Source organism: Manacus vitellinus, unplaced genomic scaffold (genome assembly GCF_001715985.3).
Source record: "Manacus vitellinus isolate BGI_N305 unplaced genomic scaffold, ASM171598v3 scaffold_11_pilon, whole genome shotgun sequence".
Classification (NCBI taxonomy): Eukaryota; Metazoa; Chordata; class Aves; order Passeriformes; family Pipridae; genus Manacus; species Manacus vitellinus.
Window position 1 is genome coordinate 1,716,088 of NW_021938895.1, and position 21,290 is coordinate 1,737,377.

The window sequence follows — 21,290 nt, forward strand, 5'->3', positions numbered from 1 at the left end:
CCTGCTCTAGAATTATAGTCACTCACCTTACCTTTGAAATACATATTTATGTATTACACGTTAGATTGCCTTGAGCAAAGTACCAGAAGTCAGATTCTCATCTATACTAAGGTTTTTTAAGCCTCTCAGGAGGCACATAAGAACATATACTTCATTTAGAAAGTAACATATTCTTACCCTTGGATCTTTTCACATCAGTACAACTGAGCTTAAAATGTCTCTAGCATGTATTTGAATCCAGACATACAGTTGGAAAAAAATAATCATATAAGGTTTATGAGACCAGGAGCTGCTTTGGTTTATATAAGAGATTCAGCTGATTGCAAACTTTATAGCTGACTTATCTTCTCGCTAACACAGCTAGTAAATTTATTTGCCAAATCAGATTTTTTTAACTATTACACCTTAAAAATAATAAAATCTTACACTGTGAGCTCCTACGTTGAGCAAGATGCACATTTTGTTCAGTCCTTCCAGTGTAACACCCTTGAACAGGAGGTGACACAATGGAGTACAAGGGTTGTACATTATCAGAGTCACTTCATGCCAGCATCTCCTACTTCCACAGAACCACATTGATGCTGCCTGAGAGCCTCACGTGCTGCTTGCAACAATTCATGTACTGTGTTGTGCAGTAAGACTGATGTATGTGCGATCCAAGAATTTTAAATATCCCCACAGGATATCAAATACTATCCAGACTGTTAGTAAATACTTTCCCAGCGCTCTGCAGAAAGCGAGTCAGTTCTTTTCAAATCTACTTAAATGACATTTTTGTCTTATCTTAAAAATCTATGTTCCTGTTTAATAAAATCATCTGGGCAACTTACTGCTTCATCAGTGCTGCAAGCTTATGCCTTCATTAATAAATTCTGCTTGAGCGTTAAGATTACCCCCAGTAGAGACAGCTGGGAAACTGCAGCATAAAGTCAAGCAGCACATTTAATGACCAATGAACTTCTGGAAACTTAGTCCAAAATGATACATCATTGTGTCAGACACTCTTAAGCAATACGCAGCTTGGTCTCCCTCTTTAGAAACATGAAACCCCCTGAAACTGCTACCACAAATTGGGAACCTTTTAAATTACTGCCAAGCCACCTGCTTTTCTCCAGGAAACTTCATAAAACTCTCCAAATTAGTAATGTCATTAAGTAAAGCTTACAGACCTGTTGTTATTCTGAAGGAATATTAGCTTAAGGAAACCAATAGGGATTTTTATCATGGAAAGAACTGTCATATATATTGTATAATCTATTCCAAATGAAATGCTTTAAAACATTCTTAAATACACTATTCTTTCACGTTTTAATCTTTCTGGGAGAAAACTGTATAACCATATTCTTTGGATTAAACTCACCTAATGAAGAAGTTCAGCAGAGGGGATGTGAAAGAGTCTCAAACAGTTTATGTGTCTTCAGATGGTATTGAGAGCTGTATAAATCAAATGTCCCATTTTACATGTTTGAACAGCACTGGAAGAAACAGTGCTGGGATGGAAGGGGGAGCCTGATTTCCCCTTTGCATTCGATTTTTTGAATGGCTCTACACAGAGTGGGCGAGGATGGATTATAGGAATGTCTTCTGTCGAGGAGTCGGCCAAGACTGTGCCATCTCATCTTGGAGTAATTTATCCAATAAGATGATTTAGAGGATAGTTCAGTGGCACCATTTTTGGAAGGTAAAAGCAGAAGGGAAGGGATATAAATCAAAGGTGACTGGCAGGTAAAGGATATAAGCAGCAATCAGCCAAACCATGTGCACACTGGCACAAATTCAACAAGATCATTTATAAAAATTTTAAGTCAGGAGTACACAAAAGGGGGTCTGGTGCTAACTAAATCCACAGATAGATTACACGCCACTGAAATAAACACTTCCAGATGCTGGCATACAAAAACCTTTTACAGAAAGAAATGTTTTCTTTCATAAATCTGAAAGGAGGAACCTTGGGATGGGGGTTGGGAGAGAAGGGAACAAGATTTCCAAACTGTGATTCGACTTCCTACTGGTTTTATAGAATAATAACTCATCTTTTTCAAACACACAGTGTTAACACTGTAGAATAACAAATAACTACAGACAACAGCTTGAAGTATAGACAAAGACATCATAAGTATGTAAGTGTTTACTGAAATAGAATGCCTTTTCTTTACTTTCAAAATGAGAAGAAAGAATAAAAATGTCAATTTGATTTCTTCTGTATCAGAAACTGAATGTGTAACTGAAGGAAAAGTTTTCAAATGCCTTTTGACATAAATACATACATTTCATTTTTGAGAACCGATTAGGAATGAAATCCTGACTTCTTCAAAATCAGTATCAATTGATTTTGAATATCAATATGGGCAGTATAAATTATACAGGACCCTAAATATCAGAGATTTTTTAATTTCATTTCCATGTACCTAATTTCTTTTGGAAACAGCATCAAAATTTTTTATTATTCAAGTGCTCTAGGAAAATTTAGATGTAATGTATCTACATTGAGTCTATTGAAGCAATTATTGAAGATTATATTCCAGAACTTCTTCGTGCTACTATTTTGGTCTGAAACATGCAAAAAGAAATTTCTTTCAATTAAGACTAAGTTGCAGACCAAATCCCCCCGGAGACAACTCCAGGTTGTGGAGTCTTCTTCTCTGGAGATATTCAAAAGCTGTCTGGACACAATCGTGTGCAATGTGCTCTAGGATGACCCTGTTTGAGCAGGGAGGTTGGACCAGATGACCTCCACTGGTCTCTTCCAGCCATTTCCATACATTCTGTGTTTCTGTGAAATGTGAAGACAAATTTTTCTTGAAGTTTAGGGCACCTAACCCAAACTTTCTTTTCAAAATGTCCTGTTCTGCTTATCTCCACGAATACACTGCTGCACTATCCTTTTTTATTTTAAAAGTTTCCTCTCTTCTCTCTACTCCCTGAATCAGAGAACATGCAGAGTGGAAGGGACCCATCAGGATCATCGAGTCCAACTCCTGGCCCCACACAGGACCATGCCCAAGAGTCACACCATGTGTCTCAGAGTGTTGAACTCAGACAGGGTTGGTGCTGTGACCACTTCCATGGGGAGCCTGTTCCAGTGTTCAACCATCCTCTAGGTGAAAAACCTTTTCCTGAATCTGAAGGTTTGGTCTCTCACAAGCTCAGTTTTCCCAGCTACTATTCCACAGATTTTGTTCTATAGGGGAAATCAGCAGAGTCAATATAATCTTTATAACATTGAAGTCACTAAAGGTATGTGATGAACTGTGGTGTTTTTCACCTCAGAAATTGATTTAAGTATTTGCATAAAAGCTGAGCTCAATCAGGATCAAAAATGAGCACTTTAAAAAACATCAGAAGTGAAAAGTCCTGACTAAGTATATAATTTGATTGTGAAATTATGATTTACACGTACATGTAACATACTGAAGTCTACATAGGATACTTGCACTAATTATTTAAGAACCTCCAAGAGTATAATCAGGGTCAAATAATATAGACCCAAATAATATAAGTCTCTACCAAATCACATTCTCTGGTGTTACATGTTCTTTGTCACAACAGTATCATAAACACGGGTTTGTAAATATTAATTGTTTTATGTTGCATAGGCAATTTTATGAGACTGACATATTTAACAAGAGGAGGTTTAGACTAGCAAGCCTTTTCATACTGAAATGCCTTGGAGGCTGAAGGAGCATTCCCTCCAAAACATAAATATCCAAAGAAATGTTGGTTATACCTCTGTTCATTCAATCCACTCCATTTACACACATACACACTGCTGAATAATGGCCACTGTCTGCAGCCTGTGCAGGGTTACAATTTACACTGGTGAACTCAGCTTCTCTTAACTAAACATCTGAAGCATTTTGTTTCACAACTGGCATAAACTAAAGACAAAGAATCTGCTTTGGAAACGTTTTCTTTTTCTTTCTGCCTGTGATCTTCCACTGCTGTAGAGACCACTTTTTAATTTCAGAGAAGAGGATCCCAGCTGTACTTTTTACTAGAGCTGTTCTCGTGGTCACAAGTACTGCTTACAAACTGTTCATGTACCGCTTACAACTGCTCACATCAAGATTTCAGGTAAGCACTGTATATTGCTCACAGAATAAATACTCTTAAAGAACTATCTGTTTGTTACCCCAACTGTTTGAAACACAATCAATTCAAATAAAATAATTTCTCATGAGATATTATGCTTGCATTATGCTTGTATTCCTGGTAAGAAATATCCATATTTCCATATATCTATATTTTTGTGAATACCTTGGCATAATAAATACTATTATTTTGAATATTATTTGAATTAATATTAGGATTATTCCTACAGGCCCAGTCAAGACTGTATATCATTCTCACTATACACTTTTGTAACTCAAATGCACTTAACAGACACAGATCCAGCATATGGAATTACATTACCCCACAAGATGGAGAGTTCCATACTTCCCGTTCCTGTCTTGCAAAATTATATGTCACTACTTTTTAACATTTCTCTGCTTCTTGCAAGTCTGGACCATGCTTTAGAGCAGGAAACACTGAGCATCACCCAATATTGTTAATAGAAAATATATGGATAAAATGTATGTCTAAACTACCTTGGTCATGACACAATGCAGAAGAACCCAGAGTACACTTGCTGCTTTCCCTTGTGGCTTGCACTTAGAGACAAAACCTAAATGCTCTAATTATGTTAGTCATTTTGACATAGCTATTAAGGTCAAAATAAATGCAAACAGATCATTTTCACTAGTTTAATGTTAGTTCTCATTTACCATATGATTATAAAACTTTCAAAGTGTTCTTTTTGTTCAAACTAACCTCCATCAAATGCCACTAAAGAATAAATTAATCAGCCCAACTCTTCTTCCAAAACTGTCTCATTAGGAACACTCATGACCAAATCAGAAGGAAGAGAGGGACGATCATGATTAAACAGCAGAACAGGGAAAGATTTGAAAAAACGTGTTGCATCTTAGGTCTGTGACACCAGGTAAAAGGATGAGTAAAAGGGAAGAGAAGAAACAACCCAAAATTTCTTTGAATATGCATCCCAGGATGCTTGCTGACTGTGAGAGACCCTGGCCATACAGAATTCCTCGTGGAACATGTGGCTCACGGGTTTTTTCTTGCAGAGAAAATTGCTAAAGAGAGGAGGTCACATATTACCCCATGAATATCAAGAGGATATTTCAATGAACATTGCCAGCAAAAAGTTTGCAGTTTGAGATGTCCGTAAGGAAGGTGTCATAAATTGTTATGCCAGATATTATTGCTACTAGTGCTGTTCACCTCTGTAATTGGTTTAATGCCTGAAAATACTCAGCATCTCCGTTTCTGTAAAAAATGTCCCTCTAATAAAACCAATAGTTACCCAACAGTACTGAAATACTTATTAATTCACTTAGAACAATTTAAATTAATTTTCAGATAGTGACATAAGTGGTTTTGGGCTAAACAGTCACCAGTCCATCATTTAGGTGCATTTAGGAAACACACCTTGATTCTTCTGGGAAACCTCTTCACACATAGAAGCAAAGCACACCAGGACACTAACCCAGTAAGTGTCAACTTAGATACAGACCCAGTTAAACACTGGATGCTGAATACAAATGACTCGTGGTGTATTCAGGAATAGCACCTTCCTGAAGTACTGAAAAACCATTACAGTTCCCAGGCAAGTGGATTTTAGCCATAATTGCTTAGTATTTGCATTGGCCAAATTGCCAGAACAGCCCTTTGTTTCTCTCTCCCCCATAAGAGTCTGAAAAAACTGAGAAAAGATGGGCAAAATGGGAAAATATACAATCAAAATATCATAGAACCACAGCAAATCATACCTGCAAATCCATTACACAAAAATAACCTCTCCTCCTTCAAGGACTTACTTCCATTCAAATCCACACAGTGCATGACTCCATTGACACAATTCTCTATCCAGACATATCAGCACACAAAACTTTTTCATTCCTCAAGTCTGTTTTTCCCTAAGTTCTGTTGGGATGCAATTGGTGGCTGTCTTTCTACATCACCCATCTTTGTGTAGGATAACACCTGATTGTTAGATTTCATTCTTCTAGTTAGAAAACCCATCCCCTACTGGTTTGAGTTGAGATACGAACTTTCTGAATACAGCAGGCCCTTGACAACTGTAGTAACTGTTGGTTACTACATTGATCCATAAAAATATCCATTATAGTGGCTGCAAAGAGATAGGGAAGGGTTTAGATCCTTCTGATACAGTTCTTCCCTCAGAGACTCAGACTTCTAATATAATGTCAAAGTTTTTCAGTACCTACACAGACTGTGTCACATAGTTCCTGTCTGAGAGCTGAGGAAATGGCCTTGCCTGATTATATAAAAATCTGTGGTAGGGTTATTAATCTCACTCCTCATGTTTGGCTAAACACATGCCATCAGAACTCTCCATCATTGAAGTCTATTTGTTGTAGAAGTTTTTTTATGTAGATTGCAGAGGCTACTCAGTGCTCTATCCACATTTCTGCCAAATTAAGACACAAAGTTCATGATTATTGCAAGGACAAGTGTGATAGCAAAGTTATCCCCAAAGCTGCCAATGAGGGCACTGAGAGAAGTGGGCAGATGGACAGACCTAAATGCATACTCTGTAATACCTCTCAAAATGCTTTTCCTGAGCTTTCTCATTAAAAGCAGGATCCTATTACAGTCCTACAACATCTGAATGCATCCAGGAGCTGACCCAAGATTCCCTCTCATTCTTGGCTTGTTGAGAGGGAACAAGATCTGCTCATCTCATCAACCACGTTGACAGTAAGTAATGTTAACAAATTAAATTGTTCAGTTAGCTGCCCTGTTTTGGGAAATTCATAAGATTGGAGGACATAAAAAAACCCCAACCCAAACCAGAGGATTTTATTATAACTTGTGGTTGCAGAAAAAGTTAAACTTTGGTTAATAATTGACCAAACCACTTTTAGTAAGGGTCAGGCAAGGAAGACTCACCTTTCTGCAACTGTTTATTTGAGTTTTTTACTTCTTTATAATAAAGTTAAATACATTCTCTGCTTTCAGAAGCTATTGCCATGTTGTTAGCTACATCTCTTAGCACACTTCTGTTAAAGATATTTTCCTGTTTTGGACTAGAAATTCTATCCTATGCTTTACACAATATTAATCTGTCATTTCTGAGAGGTAAAATTATGTAAAGACAATTAATTGCAAATGTGTATTGCCTATCATTAATAAACCAAACATTCACTGTCATTTATAAAAGGGTTGATCAGTTTTGACGTTAGGAAAATTATTACTCCACATATTCATTTACTTTCTTTTTTTTTTGTTCCTCACTTCTGAGGTCAGAGGCCACTATTTCTTTGATATTTATGGTCTTCATACACTTAATTTTCATATAGATGAACTTCCTCCAAATTCAGAATAATTTTCTTTTCCTAAAATCTCTTAAAAATTGGACAATTTCTTCCTGATTTTTAAAAGCTCAGTTCTAGTTTGGTGCTGGTTTTTTTTTGTTGTTTTGTTTTTCCTATAATGATTTCTTTGACATTTATTGCTTCCCAAATGTAGATATTCTGAGGTAAGCAGGATTTATGCCACTTGGAGGAGCAGATGAGAAGAAAATAACCCCAATTTATGACACTGGAGATGGACTGCTTTCACATTTTCATCAGCTGAGAAAATTAAATAAAGAATTCGTTTGGCTGCTCTGAACAATGGATTTGCAATTTGCATAGAAAAAATGATGGCAAAACCTCAGAACCCATCAGTGTTTTACCACAAGCTCAGTTCTATTACATTTCAGTGGAGGTTCAAAGTTGTCTAAAGAAACCATTCTCTTCTTTCTCCAACTGTAAATGTGACACTTGAGAGTTCAGCTTCCAATAGGAGCAGTATCTGACACACAACTAATTTTAGAATATAAAGTGCTCTTCACCATATTGCAACACATATAATTTAAAATAACTGTAAACCTAAACTTTGGAAAAACAGAAGATTCAAGCACTAACAAAAAAGCATAATTTGTAATTGAAAGAAAATAATATTTAAAAGGAAAAAAAGAAACTTTTTTGTCCTTCCAAAAAGAGACAGAAATTACTAAGTTTTATTTCCCGAGAGAATTATGCCACTTTTATAAAGAAAATTACAGTCACCACAAATTGCTCTCAACAATTCCAAAGCTTCTTCATTCGACCACTTGAAAATCAAAGTTCTTTAAGATTATAAATATAACTTTTTATAACTCTGTTATTACGTACTGTGAATGGGGAAAGGGGGCCAATCTTGTGGCCGTAGCGTCGAATGGCCTCTCTGATGTGGCTGGGCTGGATGGCATCACTTTGAGCCTCTATACCACAGGCTGCAGTGCTCTGCAACAGAAAAACACATAAATTGTTACTAAATCAAAAACACACAACAGACCTACAGTGCATAAGGCATGAAAATAAACCTTTATAAAATGGAGCAATTTTTTTTTTTTCCTGAGGATACACATCATTGCTGCCACACATTACATTAGAGAGAAAAAGCTATTAACAAATTAAAGAGGACTTTTACATGAACTTTGCTTAAGAGACCCAAAGAACACCATGTTTGTCCTCTTAAATCTTTCACCTAGTGCTGCTGTGTGTTGCAATTGAAAAGAGCAGAAAATGTTCAAACTAAAATGAGAGGGTCATATAAGTCACACTGCAATAACCACAGAAGCTATTTTTAAAACATTTCAGGCTCTTATTATGATGTCAAGGGGTGGGGAAAATATTGAACAAGCACCCTAAGTGGAAAGCAATTTGACACCAAAATCACCATTGAGTAACATCAGACTGAAATTTGAAGCTGAAATGTGACATAATGGTGTTAGAAGGAAGCAAAAAAAAAAATAAATTAATTACCTCAAATTGGAATGTTTTCAAATTTCAAATGACTTTTTGGATTATGGACCGTAAACAGATAAAAAGAAGAACTCACTGGTGGTGGGGCACTGATTGTACAAAAGTTTCCTCAGGATTTCAAAACAAAAAGTTACTCTTTTCTCCTTGTTAGTCAATCTGAAATGCTGTTTCAGGCTCCACCTAAATTGCCAGAATTCAGATGACTTATCAGACGATGGCTTCTTGGTAACAAACTCATGAAAATTATATTAGTGAATGCACAGAGGATGACAAAAAGTTAAGTTATAGACTTAAGTTTAATGAACACACATAGACAGTCCCCTCAGACATTCACATGATACACTAATGCTCTCAGATTGGGGATAGTTTTTGTGAAATGTTTTATTTTCCAGAGTGCTGAGTCCACTGGAGCCTGTGTGTACACACAGAATTATTCATAATACGATGGCAGATTCTTCCCTTGTTGATTGACACTCATAAAGGGAATATGAAACTCAAATATGTTTTGCTGGACTGGGCCTTCATAGCCTAAAAATAACATTCTTCACCAAGTTAACTTGTTTGTCTCAATGCCTCAGTTATATCCAGTAGATACCTAACCAAATTGGATAAGTCAGGAGAGCTTTTCATTAAAACTGTGCACTTTTTGGAACATAATTGTTTTAAAAGGCATTAAGCAAAACACTAAGAATTTAAAATAAACTCATAACACCAGCAAAATATAATGTATCAAAAACTAGATTGCCAGCTGAATTCCTGGTCCTAGGAATGATAATGGAAATCAGCCACAGAAACAAAATGTAATCAAATGTAATATAAAAAAGGAAGAGGAAAATCAGAAGTTTTCTGAAAGGTTTTTAGGATTCACTAATAGCTTTCTAACTGGAATATAAGGACAGCCATAAAGTTGAACATATTAGGAGAAAGAAGGAGAAAATACATCTTTTTCTGTCTATTACTGTAAAAATCACCAGGTTTACTCCGAAAAATGAGTATTTTTTAATAATAAAACACATGATAGAATCCCAAGTCACTCCATTGCTTTGAAGCAGAATGAGCACTGACATCACATTTTTTTCAAAACAGCCCCAAGTGACTGAGACAGGGCTTCCTATCCAGTTTATTTAATCAAATCTATTTCCCTTGTGGTTTTAAGGTACATATATCCCTCTCAGACAGAACACCAAGACTCTACAACAGCAGACAAGAATTGCAACATTTACATTTCACACCCTGCATACGAAATATCTGTATTTTATGCAAAGTAAACAAATATTTAGCTTGAATGCAACAAACTGGCATAAAAATAAAACAAGTCAGGCAGAGTTGTTACAGGCTGCTGGGAGCAGGAAAATCACAAGCACTTCTTTTTCTACTTTGCTTATGTTTTGACCCTTAAAACCTATGCTCACTGCCACTGCCAGAGCAGGGGATGGTGATTTGGGGTGGTGACTCCTGCTGTTGCTGTAGAAGAGCAGGTTATCTGAGCAGCAGCAATTGTTACCTTAACAAAACTCAGTTTGCAGGGAAGCTTTAGCCTAGTTCTGATGGAAAAAACACCAAACCACACATTTGGCTTTACAATAACGGTAGTTAATATGTGATACAGGTTAAAATTAATATTTAAAATGAGACCCATTATTTGCTGTGAGGGTGGGGAGGCCCTGCCACAGGTTGTCAAGACAAGGTTTTGGATGACCCATCCCTGGAAGTGTTCAAGGCCAGACTGGATGGGGCTCTGAACAACCTGGACGAGATGGTCTTTAAGGTCCCTTCCAACCCAAATCATTATTTGATTCTGTACTGATTTCCTGAAGATGTTTTGGTTTCTTTTTCTTTTTTTTTTTTTAATCCCAGGCTTGTGCACCAAATACCTTTTTTCTTTTTCTTTGTTTGGATTTGGTAGAGTCCTGTCCAATTCCACCATTTCCCAAGGCTCCTGATGGGGTTTTCCCAAGGTGTTGCTGCCCTGCTGATGCTGGGGGGGTGGGTGTAGGAGGTGGTGTGTTTTCAGGAGAGTCAAGACTGGTCTTCACACTGGTAGATTGCCCTAAGAGATGTGGCTATAAAAGCAAGATGTCAAAAGCAAGAAGCCATTATATAATCAAATCACAAAAAAACCACCCCAATTATTGCCTCCTTAGATTTCCTCTTAGAAGAGATGTAATGCCAAATTTGGGTCCTTCATTCCAGAAGTAATTAGAATATCTGTATTATAGCAATGCAATACAGCACGTGGTGCACTTGCCAATTTTGAAAACTTCAGTTTCCAAATCTGCCATAGAGAGAGCCTTGAATGCTGAGAGAAGGAATTTCCACCCAAGAAAAGAGGATTTGCATTTAATTATAAAGGCGCTGCTAAGAATTTAACATTCAGAACTATAATTTAATGTCTTTCCATCTAAATCCATAACTTCGAAGTTCATAAACTCCACAACAGAAAGTCTATATCATTTCCAGAATCAATAACGTCTACTTCGGAAGAAAATACATCTGAAAGTAAAACACAAAAAGCATTAGCAAGTGACCAAGCAAGTTTTACCTCAGTAGAATTGTGGTACTGTATGAAGGTGGCAGATATGGCATGACTGAATGGGTCACCAGCTTTGGGAGCCATGTCCTGTTTAACCAAAAGGGCCAAGTCCACCAGCTGGAGAGGTAAAACAGAGGGGGGTTACAAATGCCATTGCAACAATGAGTGAGGGGTTGTGGGTTGAGGCAGAATATTCTTAGTGTTTCTCAGCTGAAAACAAAATTATTCAGAGATATTTCAGCCTAAGGAACCTTTCTTTTCCACTTCTGTAAATATATGGAGCAATCTATCTACCCAAGAGGGCTCGGCTTGGCACTAAGGTAACATTTTGTTTTCCAGGAAATCCTTCTTTATAATCCAATTGTGCAATGGGGTTGAATGAGCCTCAGCACACTGCCAAAGGTCACATAGCAAAGTATGTGGTTTCAGTTTGGACTTGAATAAAGTTCGTGCTGGACTCCACTCTCCTCTGTAGCCATTATAAAACATTTCTATTTGTGTATCAGAGGGGTGAGTACAGTATAGTCCACATCTGTCATCCAGGACAGACAGGATTTCTAAGCTGGTCTAATGGAAGGTGTCCCTGCCCTTGGCAGGAGAGGGTTGGAACCAGATGAGCTTGAAGGATCCTTCCAACCCAAACCATTCTTTGATTCCATGAATCCAGTTAGCTTGGTTAGTTGAAGCAGTGACTGCACTTCTGAAGGGGCTCACAACCCTGTCACTGAGGCTGAAGTACATCCAAGAGTAATTAATTTATTTTAATTAGAGTTCAGGCAGCAGAGTCCCTTACCTGGGCCACAGTCTCGTATGCTAAATATGCCAAAATCTCCATTGCAACTGCATTTGGCTTTATTTCCATACTGCTACAGTCCAACCAGTCACGGAATTTGGATGCTTTCTTTGCTGTCATTTAAAACCATAGGGGGAAAAGGAAAAGTTAACAACAGGTAGGTCCAAATAATCAATTTTTTGGGCAACAGAAATACTGAAAATGTGGAACAATTAGTGTGAGTGTGATTTGATTGATCAAGGAGGGAATTACCAAAGTGGAACCTGTGGGTAAAGACTTATTTCATACACAGTAATCTGGAGACCCATAAGCACATGGACTAAAGAGAAAAAAAACACAAGATAATCAATCATACAGAAGATTTAAAACGATGAAGGGTCAACCTCAGAGGAGTGTAGACAGGACAAACCTGATTTGGAATGTATTGTAAAAGGAATAACGATGAATCAGAGAAAGCACTGAAAGAAATCAATACAAATATGAGCCCAGATAAAATTGATATAATTTTATTAACAAGAGCAAAGAGAAATGAAGAAGGACAGAAGAATTCAGCAGTCCTGGTGTTAACCATACAGGGGTTAGGTGCTGACAGGGGAGCCAAAATGATTTGTAGATGAGTGTTTTTTAAATGTGCTTTGGTTAAAAAGAAATAAGGATAGATGTAGATCTGCAAATGATCAACATCCACACAAGAACTTCACACTGGTAATGGATGAGATCACTTTGGAGAAAGGGCAGAGAAAAATACAGAACAGAGAAACATTGTATTTGCTTAGAGAGTAAAAGGAAAAAAAAGGATGATCTTACTTAGGTCAGTGGTGGACAAGATGATCACAAAAATGTGGGGACAGAAAGAGCTGTTAAGACAGAGGTCTTAGTGAGGGCTGTTTGTGAGACAGGACAACCAAAATGAAGTGATTACAAGGTGAAGAACCATCTGAAACAGCTCTTTCAACCTGCTTTCAACTAGGACTAAAAAGCTACCCCTGTCAGGTGTTAAACAGAAAACAGGTGGAAATAAATGGTTATTTTTATTTAGGAGGGAATGAGAAGGCTACATGGGGTCGTTAAGGAAAGGAAAAAAAAATAAAAAGAAAGAAATATGAGAAGTGTGAAGGTGACAGAAGAACCACAAAATGTTCCCTACAATTAAAATTTGTAGATCTGTAGTACTCGATCCTTTGATGGACATTTTCTTTTGCCTGTCTTTAAAAGTGCACAGAAATATCTGGAGCTGTGTTTATTAATATATATTTTTAGAACAGCTTTCTTGAAGTCCCTTCCAGGTTTATTCTCTTATGACACAGTTTTTATGGGTTTATACTACAGTAAAAAGGGTTTTCTTCTTTAAACATAGTAATACATTCAATTTTTACTAAAATATAAGAAAAGAAGTTAAAAAATAGCTTTTATGTTAGTTTTGAACAAATGTTCTGCATGGCACTTATTATGTTCTATCTAATTGAGCTCATGTTATGCAATTGAATTTGTGCCTGAGTTTCTCTTGCTACTATCTTCTAACCACTGTAATTTTCATATTCTTTAATGACATTAAATGTCAGTGAAAAAGAACTTTATAGATATGGTCATTTAAAAACATTTTGAAAATAGCACTGAGATATTTTTATAGATCACAATCCCCTGGTCAGCAACATTCAATTTTATTTCTCAAATTTAAGATTTCTATTTGTTCTGTGTCCAGATGGCAATTTTTGGGTTTTCAAAATTACTTTATCACAAACCTCTCATTTCCTCAAGTCGCCCTAATCTGACGTATCATTTATCTAATGGCTCACAGATGTGTGATGCCAAATTATAACTAAACATAAAAAACATATTGAATTAAGAAAAGAAATGCTTGCAAAACATGTTTTCCTACGTTTGCTGACATTTGCTGATGCAGAACAGTATCTCAAATGTGTCATTTTTTGGCCATAAATGAGTCACTCTTTCTTTGAATTTAAAAGGAAGAACAAGATAAGGTCTCTCCTTTAAAGACACCATTGTGTTCAAGTCTGTGTTGTAGGATCATGTGCTGGTTTGTCATGATTTTTACTGGCTCCTTCGCCTCCATTTCTCTGACATTTGACCTAAAACCTTAGTCATCACTTAACCGCTTCTGTAATGATGTTTTGCTACATGATCAAGCCCATTAATTTACAGCTCATTATAGCCATGGCCCACAAGTACTTCTAGTAAGTTGGTTTTCAGTGCTAGAAAAGCCCTAATTCTGTCATCATGTTATTAGTGTTGGAATGGCGTATACTGATGAACTTGGCTAATGTTGAACAAATTCCACAGCAGGAGCTTACAGCTTAAAATAGAAGAGTCTCTTTAGTAAGTTCTTTGTGTCTCTGTGGATCAGGAAATAAAAGCAGAACTTGCTGCTCTTCTCTAATTTTAGATGCATTCCGAAAAACCTGCAACCATGAAACTTCCTAATATGCCAACTTTGACACCACCATGACAACTTGAGGCAAGTGGTGGTTTTAATCCATTAACTCCTTACCAGTTCTGTGGTCCTCACCAGCACAGTATCCCAGCACATGGAAAGCTTGGTAGATATTCAAATAAAATACTCTGCCCGATACAGCCCGAAACTGCTAAATTAACTGTTCCCAGGAGTTATGCAGAGAAAGAATTTAAAGTTTTATTATTGAGGATGAAACAAAAGTGCTTTCAAAAAACATGAGGTTCTGGTGTGCTCTCTATTACATGAAATAATAATCAAACATCTCCATACAGTGCAGCCATTATAATACTTACAAAAACTCAATTGCCGACTTTCACAGAATTCTGCGTACTGGACTGAGTCCATGGCTCGTGTTTGTCTTTCTGCTCTCTGACAAAAGAGTAAAAGTACATGATGTACCTTATTCCAACAAGAATTGCATTCCACAACAGAAATTATAGCGCCAAAGCGCCCTCGCCACAACCTTGAAGCAACCCTCCCAAATTAAACATGCATTGAACAAGTCAAGATGAAGAAATATAAACCACAGATGGGTTATTAGTCTTGTGAGTTAAATTTCCCACAGGAGGGTGTCAATTCCTATTTTACAAACCTGCCTGCACACAGCTCACCCTCAGGGATGAGGGCTGAGGCGGGAGAGGTGCTGAGCAGCCTGCCCTGACTGAGGGGCACGTTTAAACTGCAGCACATGAGCCCTCTGCCCACGTGCTTACAGGTGACCAGACAAATACAACGCTCTCCTGGATCGAGGCCAACACGTTCTGCACTCTGCAGAACTGAACCCATGTGCATTTAAATTGTGAAATGAATAAATTCCATCACACTGAAGATGTGCCAGATGGAGAAGAGCATTAAAATGCCCCTTCCCACCCTCAATACACAGTAACAAATAAGTGGTAAATGTATCTGTTTCTATTTTTTTGACTGTTAATGAATGTTTGAGTTTTTATACTTCTGAACACCTCAGGAAAAGGAAGGAAATTAGACTGAATTAGAGCTTGTTCAAGAAAAACACCTTAAAATGTTCACTGTTGCATTTAAGAATGTATTTCACATGGGGTCCAATGACAACCAAAAGAGTGTATCTCAAAAGAGACAAGGTATGAAACCATAAACATTACACACACCCTCCCCTCCACATATATATGATGCCATAATTGAATCATGGTTGAAGCAGCACTGAAGTTTGTGGTCAGGTTTGAACACGTGCTTGAGTTCTGTTTACTTCAACAGAGTAGGGGGTGATTTTCACAAGGTAAGCATTTTGTCTTCACAAGAGATTAAATCCTTCCCGTAATGAGAGGCAGGAAGCAGTAGTCAGATTAAAAGGAATGATTATCCTTGTCAGAAGCAGACAACTTACTTCAATCTCTCAATCAAGTAGATTGTCTTAAACAACAAGGAAATGAATGTAACTGTCTTTGAAACTATAACTCAGTGACTAAACCATCACACCTGGTAAGAACAGTCACTGTGGATACAAAGTGGGATCAGGAGTGGCTGATGGCACCAACACTGTACTTGTACAGCTCAAGAAACCATCCATAAAGTAGGTAAAGAACAGGTGTGTCCACACCAAGGACAAAAAACAATAGGGAAGATCCACATGCACACGCAACAGAAATTTTGCTCTGACTCCCTGTGCACTTTCACATTCGATGAAATGGAAATTGCAGAGTTCTTTAATCTGATTTAATGGAAAACCAAAGGGATACTGGTAAGTCGATTTGGAGACATATGTTATCTATATAAGCTGCATTTGGCCTAAGCAATTCTCAAAAAGAAAATAAAATTAGTACTTCAAATACACAGTTTCCTCCTCTGTTTTCTGCCTTTTAGGTCACTCTTCTATGACAGTCCAATCCATCACTTACGAGGTCAGGTTGACAGTCAACATATTCAATTTAGCTGTAAACTAAACTACAAACTGACCAGGAACACACCAGGATAGTCCTTCTTTTCTTCTTTTCTCTATCCAGTCAATCATTTCCACTGTATTTGGACTTTTAGTCACCAGGATAGATAGGCATTTTCCAGTTCTATGCACACTTCTGGCATCTTTGACTACATTTTCTGGAGCTGCCATTTCAGGTTACTAAAAATTTTCAGTTAATCCATTCCATCAAGACATTAAGGAAGTCTAGACTGAGTTTGTATCCTTTAAAAATAATTTTCACAATGCATGCTGCAAAACTTCAACCCATTACAGAGCTCAATTTTGCCTTCGAATTGATTCAGCCAAACTTCTGAAAATAGAAGGCATCACCAAAATCATCTAATCTGAACTTCTGCATAGCACAGGACACTTCTCACAAAATTCATCCTAGAAATGGCAGTATTAGATTCCTTGTGTAATTCTACTGTATGCTTTAGAAAAGCATCTAATTTGGGGTTTTAGTTTTTCACATAGTAAGAGATTACATCTTCAAATAATTAAAAAAGCTAATTTTTTATGCAATGTGGTTTAAATTCTGTAATAATTTGTCTCTCTGGCAGTCAGAAATTACTACTTGGGTACTACCAGATAATAAGGAAAGAATTTAACCTGAGGTGGCTCATCAAACAGACTGAGCTTCTCTATGACAATCCTCCCTCTAGAAGTCTCTAGTGCAACCTCCCAGCTTAAACGAGGACTCTTGCCCAAACCACTGGAATTCAGCTATGGCTTTCTCTAGCAAAGTCTCAAACATCACCAAGGACAGAGATTTTATGGCATCCATCATGTACTGATGCACAGGGTTACCCTGTCCCAGATGCAGAAACTCAGTGAGGTTCTGTTGGTTCAACTCAGAGTTTTCAGGACCTGTGTGGCCTGAAGCTCCATCAAGCAGTGTGCCAGCTGCTCTTAATTTAGAACCATCAACAGATCTACAGAATGTGTATTCTGCCTTTTTGGCCACATTTTGGTCCACACTGTTGATGAAGATACTGAACACTATGGGCCCCAGTATCAGTACTGGGATATCCCTTTTTTTTCTGTTGCCACCTGTATGTCAAGCCTTCACAATCAGCAGTCCCAGGGATTTAAAACCCCTTGCAAAAACAAGGAAGGCATGGAAAACCAAAATGACATGACAAAGAAAAAAGGCATGTAGAAATTTGACAAGGATACTTTAACTTTTACTGACATTCCATAAGGTAATATGGGAACTGCAAAACCAGATTCATCCCAAGAGCAGTTATGTTTAAATTAAATGATTTAGCAATGGCTACTCTCAGCAGATAGACTACAAAGCTCTGAAAATCCATACTGTCAAAGACTACAAGTTTCATTAAAAGTATTACAAGTTTCCTTATAAGTGAAAAAACTCAAAAGTTTTATTAAAAGAGATGTGCTGCTGAGGGATTTTTCTAATAAAGTCTAAATTTCTCATTACAAGTTAAAATAACTTTATCTGTAAGTAATGCTTTCTTTTAAGCCTAAAGAATACTCACTCATTCTTTTTTTCACAGTCTTTGGTTTTTTTTTTTTCAACTATTTTTTCTTGAAGACAAGAAATGATACAGGATGTTCTAACTGAGAAACAACTTCAATTTTATGCAAGTGAAATTTTCCAAATTCTGTTGTTGGAAAGAGTAGCAAGTCACTCCAACAGGACTGAAGTCCTCTTTCATCAGTATAAAAGCCAGTTTGCTGGGAATCTTTCCTACATGAAGAAACAGTGAAACTCCTGATGATACACCACCTTGAAGCAATCTCAGCTGGAAAGCAGACACAGTAAGTTACAGCAACGACACTGCTCAGCTGGTTTATCAAAAGAATTAAAAGCAGATAGTTTTTACTCCCTCTCTAGTAGTACCAGTCACTCTAAGCAGTTAAGAAGCTGACTTATGTGGTGTATAGCAGAGTTAAAATACTTTGCCTGCTTTCCTTGGAACATGCTGAAGGATGCAGTAGATAGGACCTGGCACAGTAAACGTCTGCTTAGTCTTCCAAAAATGTGTTGCATTATATCTTTCTTTCAGTATGAAAAAAAACTAAAAAGGGAAAGGAAAGAAAAGGTAAAGAGTTGCATGTTGTCGCCTCCCATCCAGGATGAAAAATAACCTTATTTTTTATTCCATTTTAAAGCTTTCACACTTGACATACAAAGCTCTTTGTGTGGGGGGAAGGCAAGAGGCCAAACATTAACTTGCTTACCGACTACTCCGTGTTTGGAGGAAATGTGCCGAGGAGCTGCTAAGCTGGAACATCTGAGAAACATTGGAGGCATGGCTGGACACCCCTGTGCTTGGCAACAATGTTAAGGATGAAGGCTCTGGCTTCCCAAACCACTCACATATTCATCTTGTGGCGTGATTTCCTGATTCCCTTTGCTCAAGACCTCTCATTGTGTGCCTATCACAGCTTCCAAGGAGCCAGGTGGCTACACCAGGGAAGAGCAAAGCTGCCCTGCAATGGCTGATACTACCAAAATAGTATGTTAAATAATTTATTTTTTATTTACACTAGAGAATAACAGGGCACTGTGTGCTGTACCTGAGAGCTCTGGGGTTGGAGGACAAAACCAGCAGGGTGATGGAGGCACAAACTGTAGGGTGGTTGTAGGGCCACAGAGATGCTCCGAGGGCTGGAGCCCCTTTGCTCTGGAGACAGGCTGGGAGAGCTGGGGGTGTTCACCTGGAGAACATCCAGGGAGACCTTAGAGCCCCTTTCAGTGCCTAAAGGGGCTCCAAGAAAGCTGGAGAGGGACTTGAGACAAGGGCCTGGAGTCACAGGACAAGCAGGAATGGCTTCAAACTGACAGAGGACAGGGTTAGATGGGATATGAGGAAGAATTTCTTTCCTGTGAGGGTGGTAAGGCCCTGGTACAGGTTGTCCACAGAGAAGCTGTGGATGTCCCATTCCTGGAAGTGTTCAAGGCCAGGTTGGATGGGACTTGGAGCAACCTGGTCTACTGGAAGGTGTCCCTGCCCATGGTAGGGGCTTGGAAAGAAATGGTCTTTTAAGGTTCCTTCCAAACCAAACCATTCAGTTTTTCTTTGAAAAATTACCTAGACTAAAAAAAATAATCTGAGAAATAAAGTAAAAGGTAGCTCAGTATTGAGGTGTTTACAAAATGTGCTGAAAATACACTTTTAATCTTCTGTATCTTGACATTATCTGAGATTATCACTATCTGAAGACTTTTGTTACATAAAGGAAAAATGTATTTACTCTTCTGAGAATCACTTGAATTAGTAAGCAAAGGAAAAAAAGGAGTTTAAGCTTCAAAGTTCTAGCTTACTCAGAGTTTTATACAGAAAATAAAAATGCTACTTGGGGAAAGGTCAATAGCTTTTGTAATGTAATACCTGATTTGGCTATAAAGTACACACATACAGGGAATTTTTTTACCTACCCCTTATAGAACATACCATACATTCTGTAGCAACCATTAAGCTGAACAAGTCCACATAGCAAACTTGAGGCTTTTGACATAATACTGGTTTTGAGTGCTCATGTGTTTAGTGCAAAGTGCCCAATATTAGAAGAAAAGATGAGGTCTTTTTCTGGCAGACCAAGGTGATCTCAATTTTAATGTACGTTCACAGTAAAAACAGTTTTGCTTTTTTCTCTACAGTATTTTTAACCTCATTCCCTGCAATAAACAGAGTTTAAGACCTTAAGAACCTTAAAAATCCTAATTGTTACAGAGATTTTAAGTATATACAACTGTAAATGACAAGGAAAAAAACCCTGTGTATGATTATAAATATTAAATATTAGTTAAAATATAATTTTAAAATAAAATTATAATTCTTTATTATAGAAAATTGGTGATTCTCTGTCCAGGGACAAAAGATGGGATTCACTTGAAGAACTGAAGATATCTACAGTATCCTAATTAGTCATCCAAAGTCACTTTATGGTAAAAAAGGTATTACACACTTTCAGTGAGCAGCTTCATCCTAAACTCACTGTTTAAAATGTCAGATGAATGACACCTGTGAATTTGTCTGAAGTTCACCAACTGTGGATATCACCAGTGGAGCCCTGGGGACACCAGTTTAGGTCTGCAAATCCAGGGCACAGACATCCTCAGAAAAACAGGATGAATCCTCCTCTATTGAGTGAGGAGTGAAGAACAACATCACCAAGAGGGCAACTTCCATTTCAGGGCCAAGCAAAAGCCCAGACTAAAGGATGACTCAGTAAATTTGGTTCCTGCTCTGAGCTCAAAGCAATTCAAGTCCAAACAAAGGCGGCTTTGTACCCGGCTGTGTGTTAACTCCATTCATCTCCCTCAAACTATGAAACGTGTAATCTAACAAAGTATGTGCAGATAAAGGGGGGAGAGGGAGCTGGCAAGACTATTTAAGATTATGTAAAAATTTCAAGGGAATTATGAAGAAAGAAAGCAAATGAAATTGCACAGACAATAACAAAATGAATGGATTAATTCCGAGCAGTCATGATCTCATTGCTTAAGGAATAAATAAAACTGACCTCCTGATAGGGACTTGTTGCCCCTGTAATACTTTGCCCTTAAACATATGCAAAATCTACACATACTGTATTCATTTGAAACAGTTCCATATCATAGCCAAATTCCTTGTCCAAATTTATTACTGCTAGTCTGAAATGTGGAGCTGGAACCTGGAAACGAAACATTTCCATTTCATGGAATATCT

General features: G+C 37.6%; 1 protein-coding gene across 8 annotated transcripts in view; it reads right to left on the bottom strand.

Moving 5' to 3' along the window:
• Positions 1-21,290, bottom strand: part of SUPT3H (SPT3 homolog, SAGA and STAGA complex component) — a 276,071-nt gene that overhangs the window by 55,564 nt on the left and 199,217 nt on the right. For all 8 annotated transcript variants that reach the window (XM_018088746.2, XM_018088745.2, XM_018088744.2 and 5 more), the window contains 5 exons: positions 14,969-15,044; positions 12,203-12,315; positions 11,419-11,526; positions 10,751-10,939; positions 8,244-8,354 (listed from right to left, as the gene is read on the bottom strand). In XM_018088746.2, the coding sequence (XP_017944235.1) occupies positions 8,244-8,354; positions 10,751-10,939; positions 11,419-11,526; positions 12,203-12,315; positions 14,969-15,044 (597 nt within the window). The remainder of the gene's footprint in view (positions 1-8,243; positions 8,355-10,750; positions 10,940-11,418; positions 11,527-12,202; positions 12,316-14,968; positions 15,045-21,290) is intronic.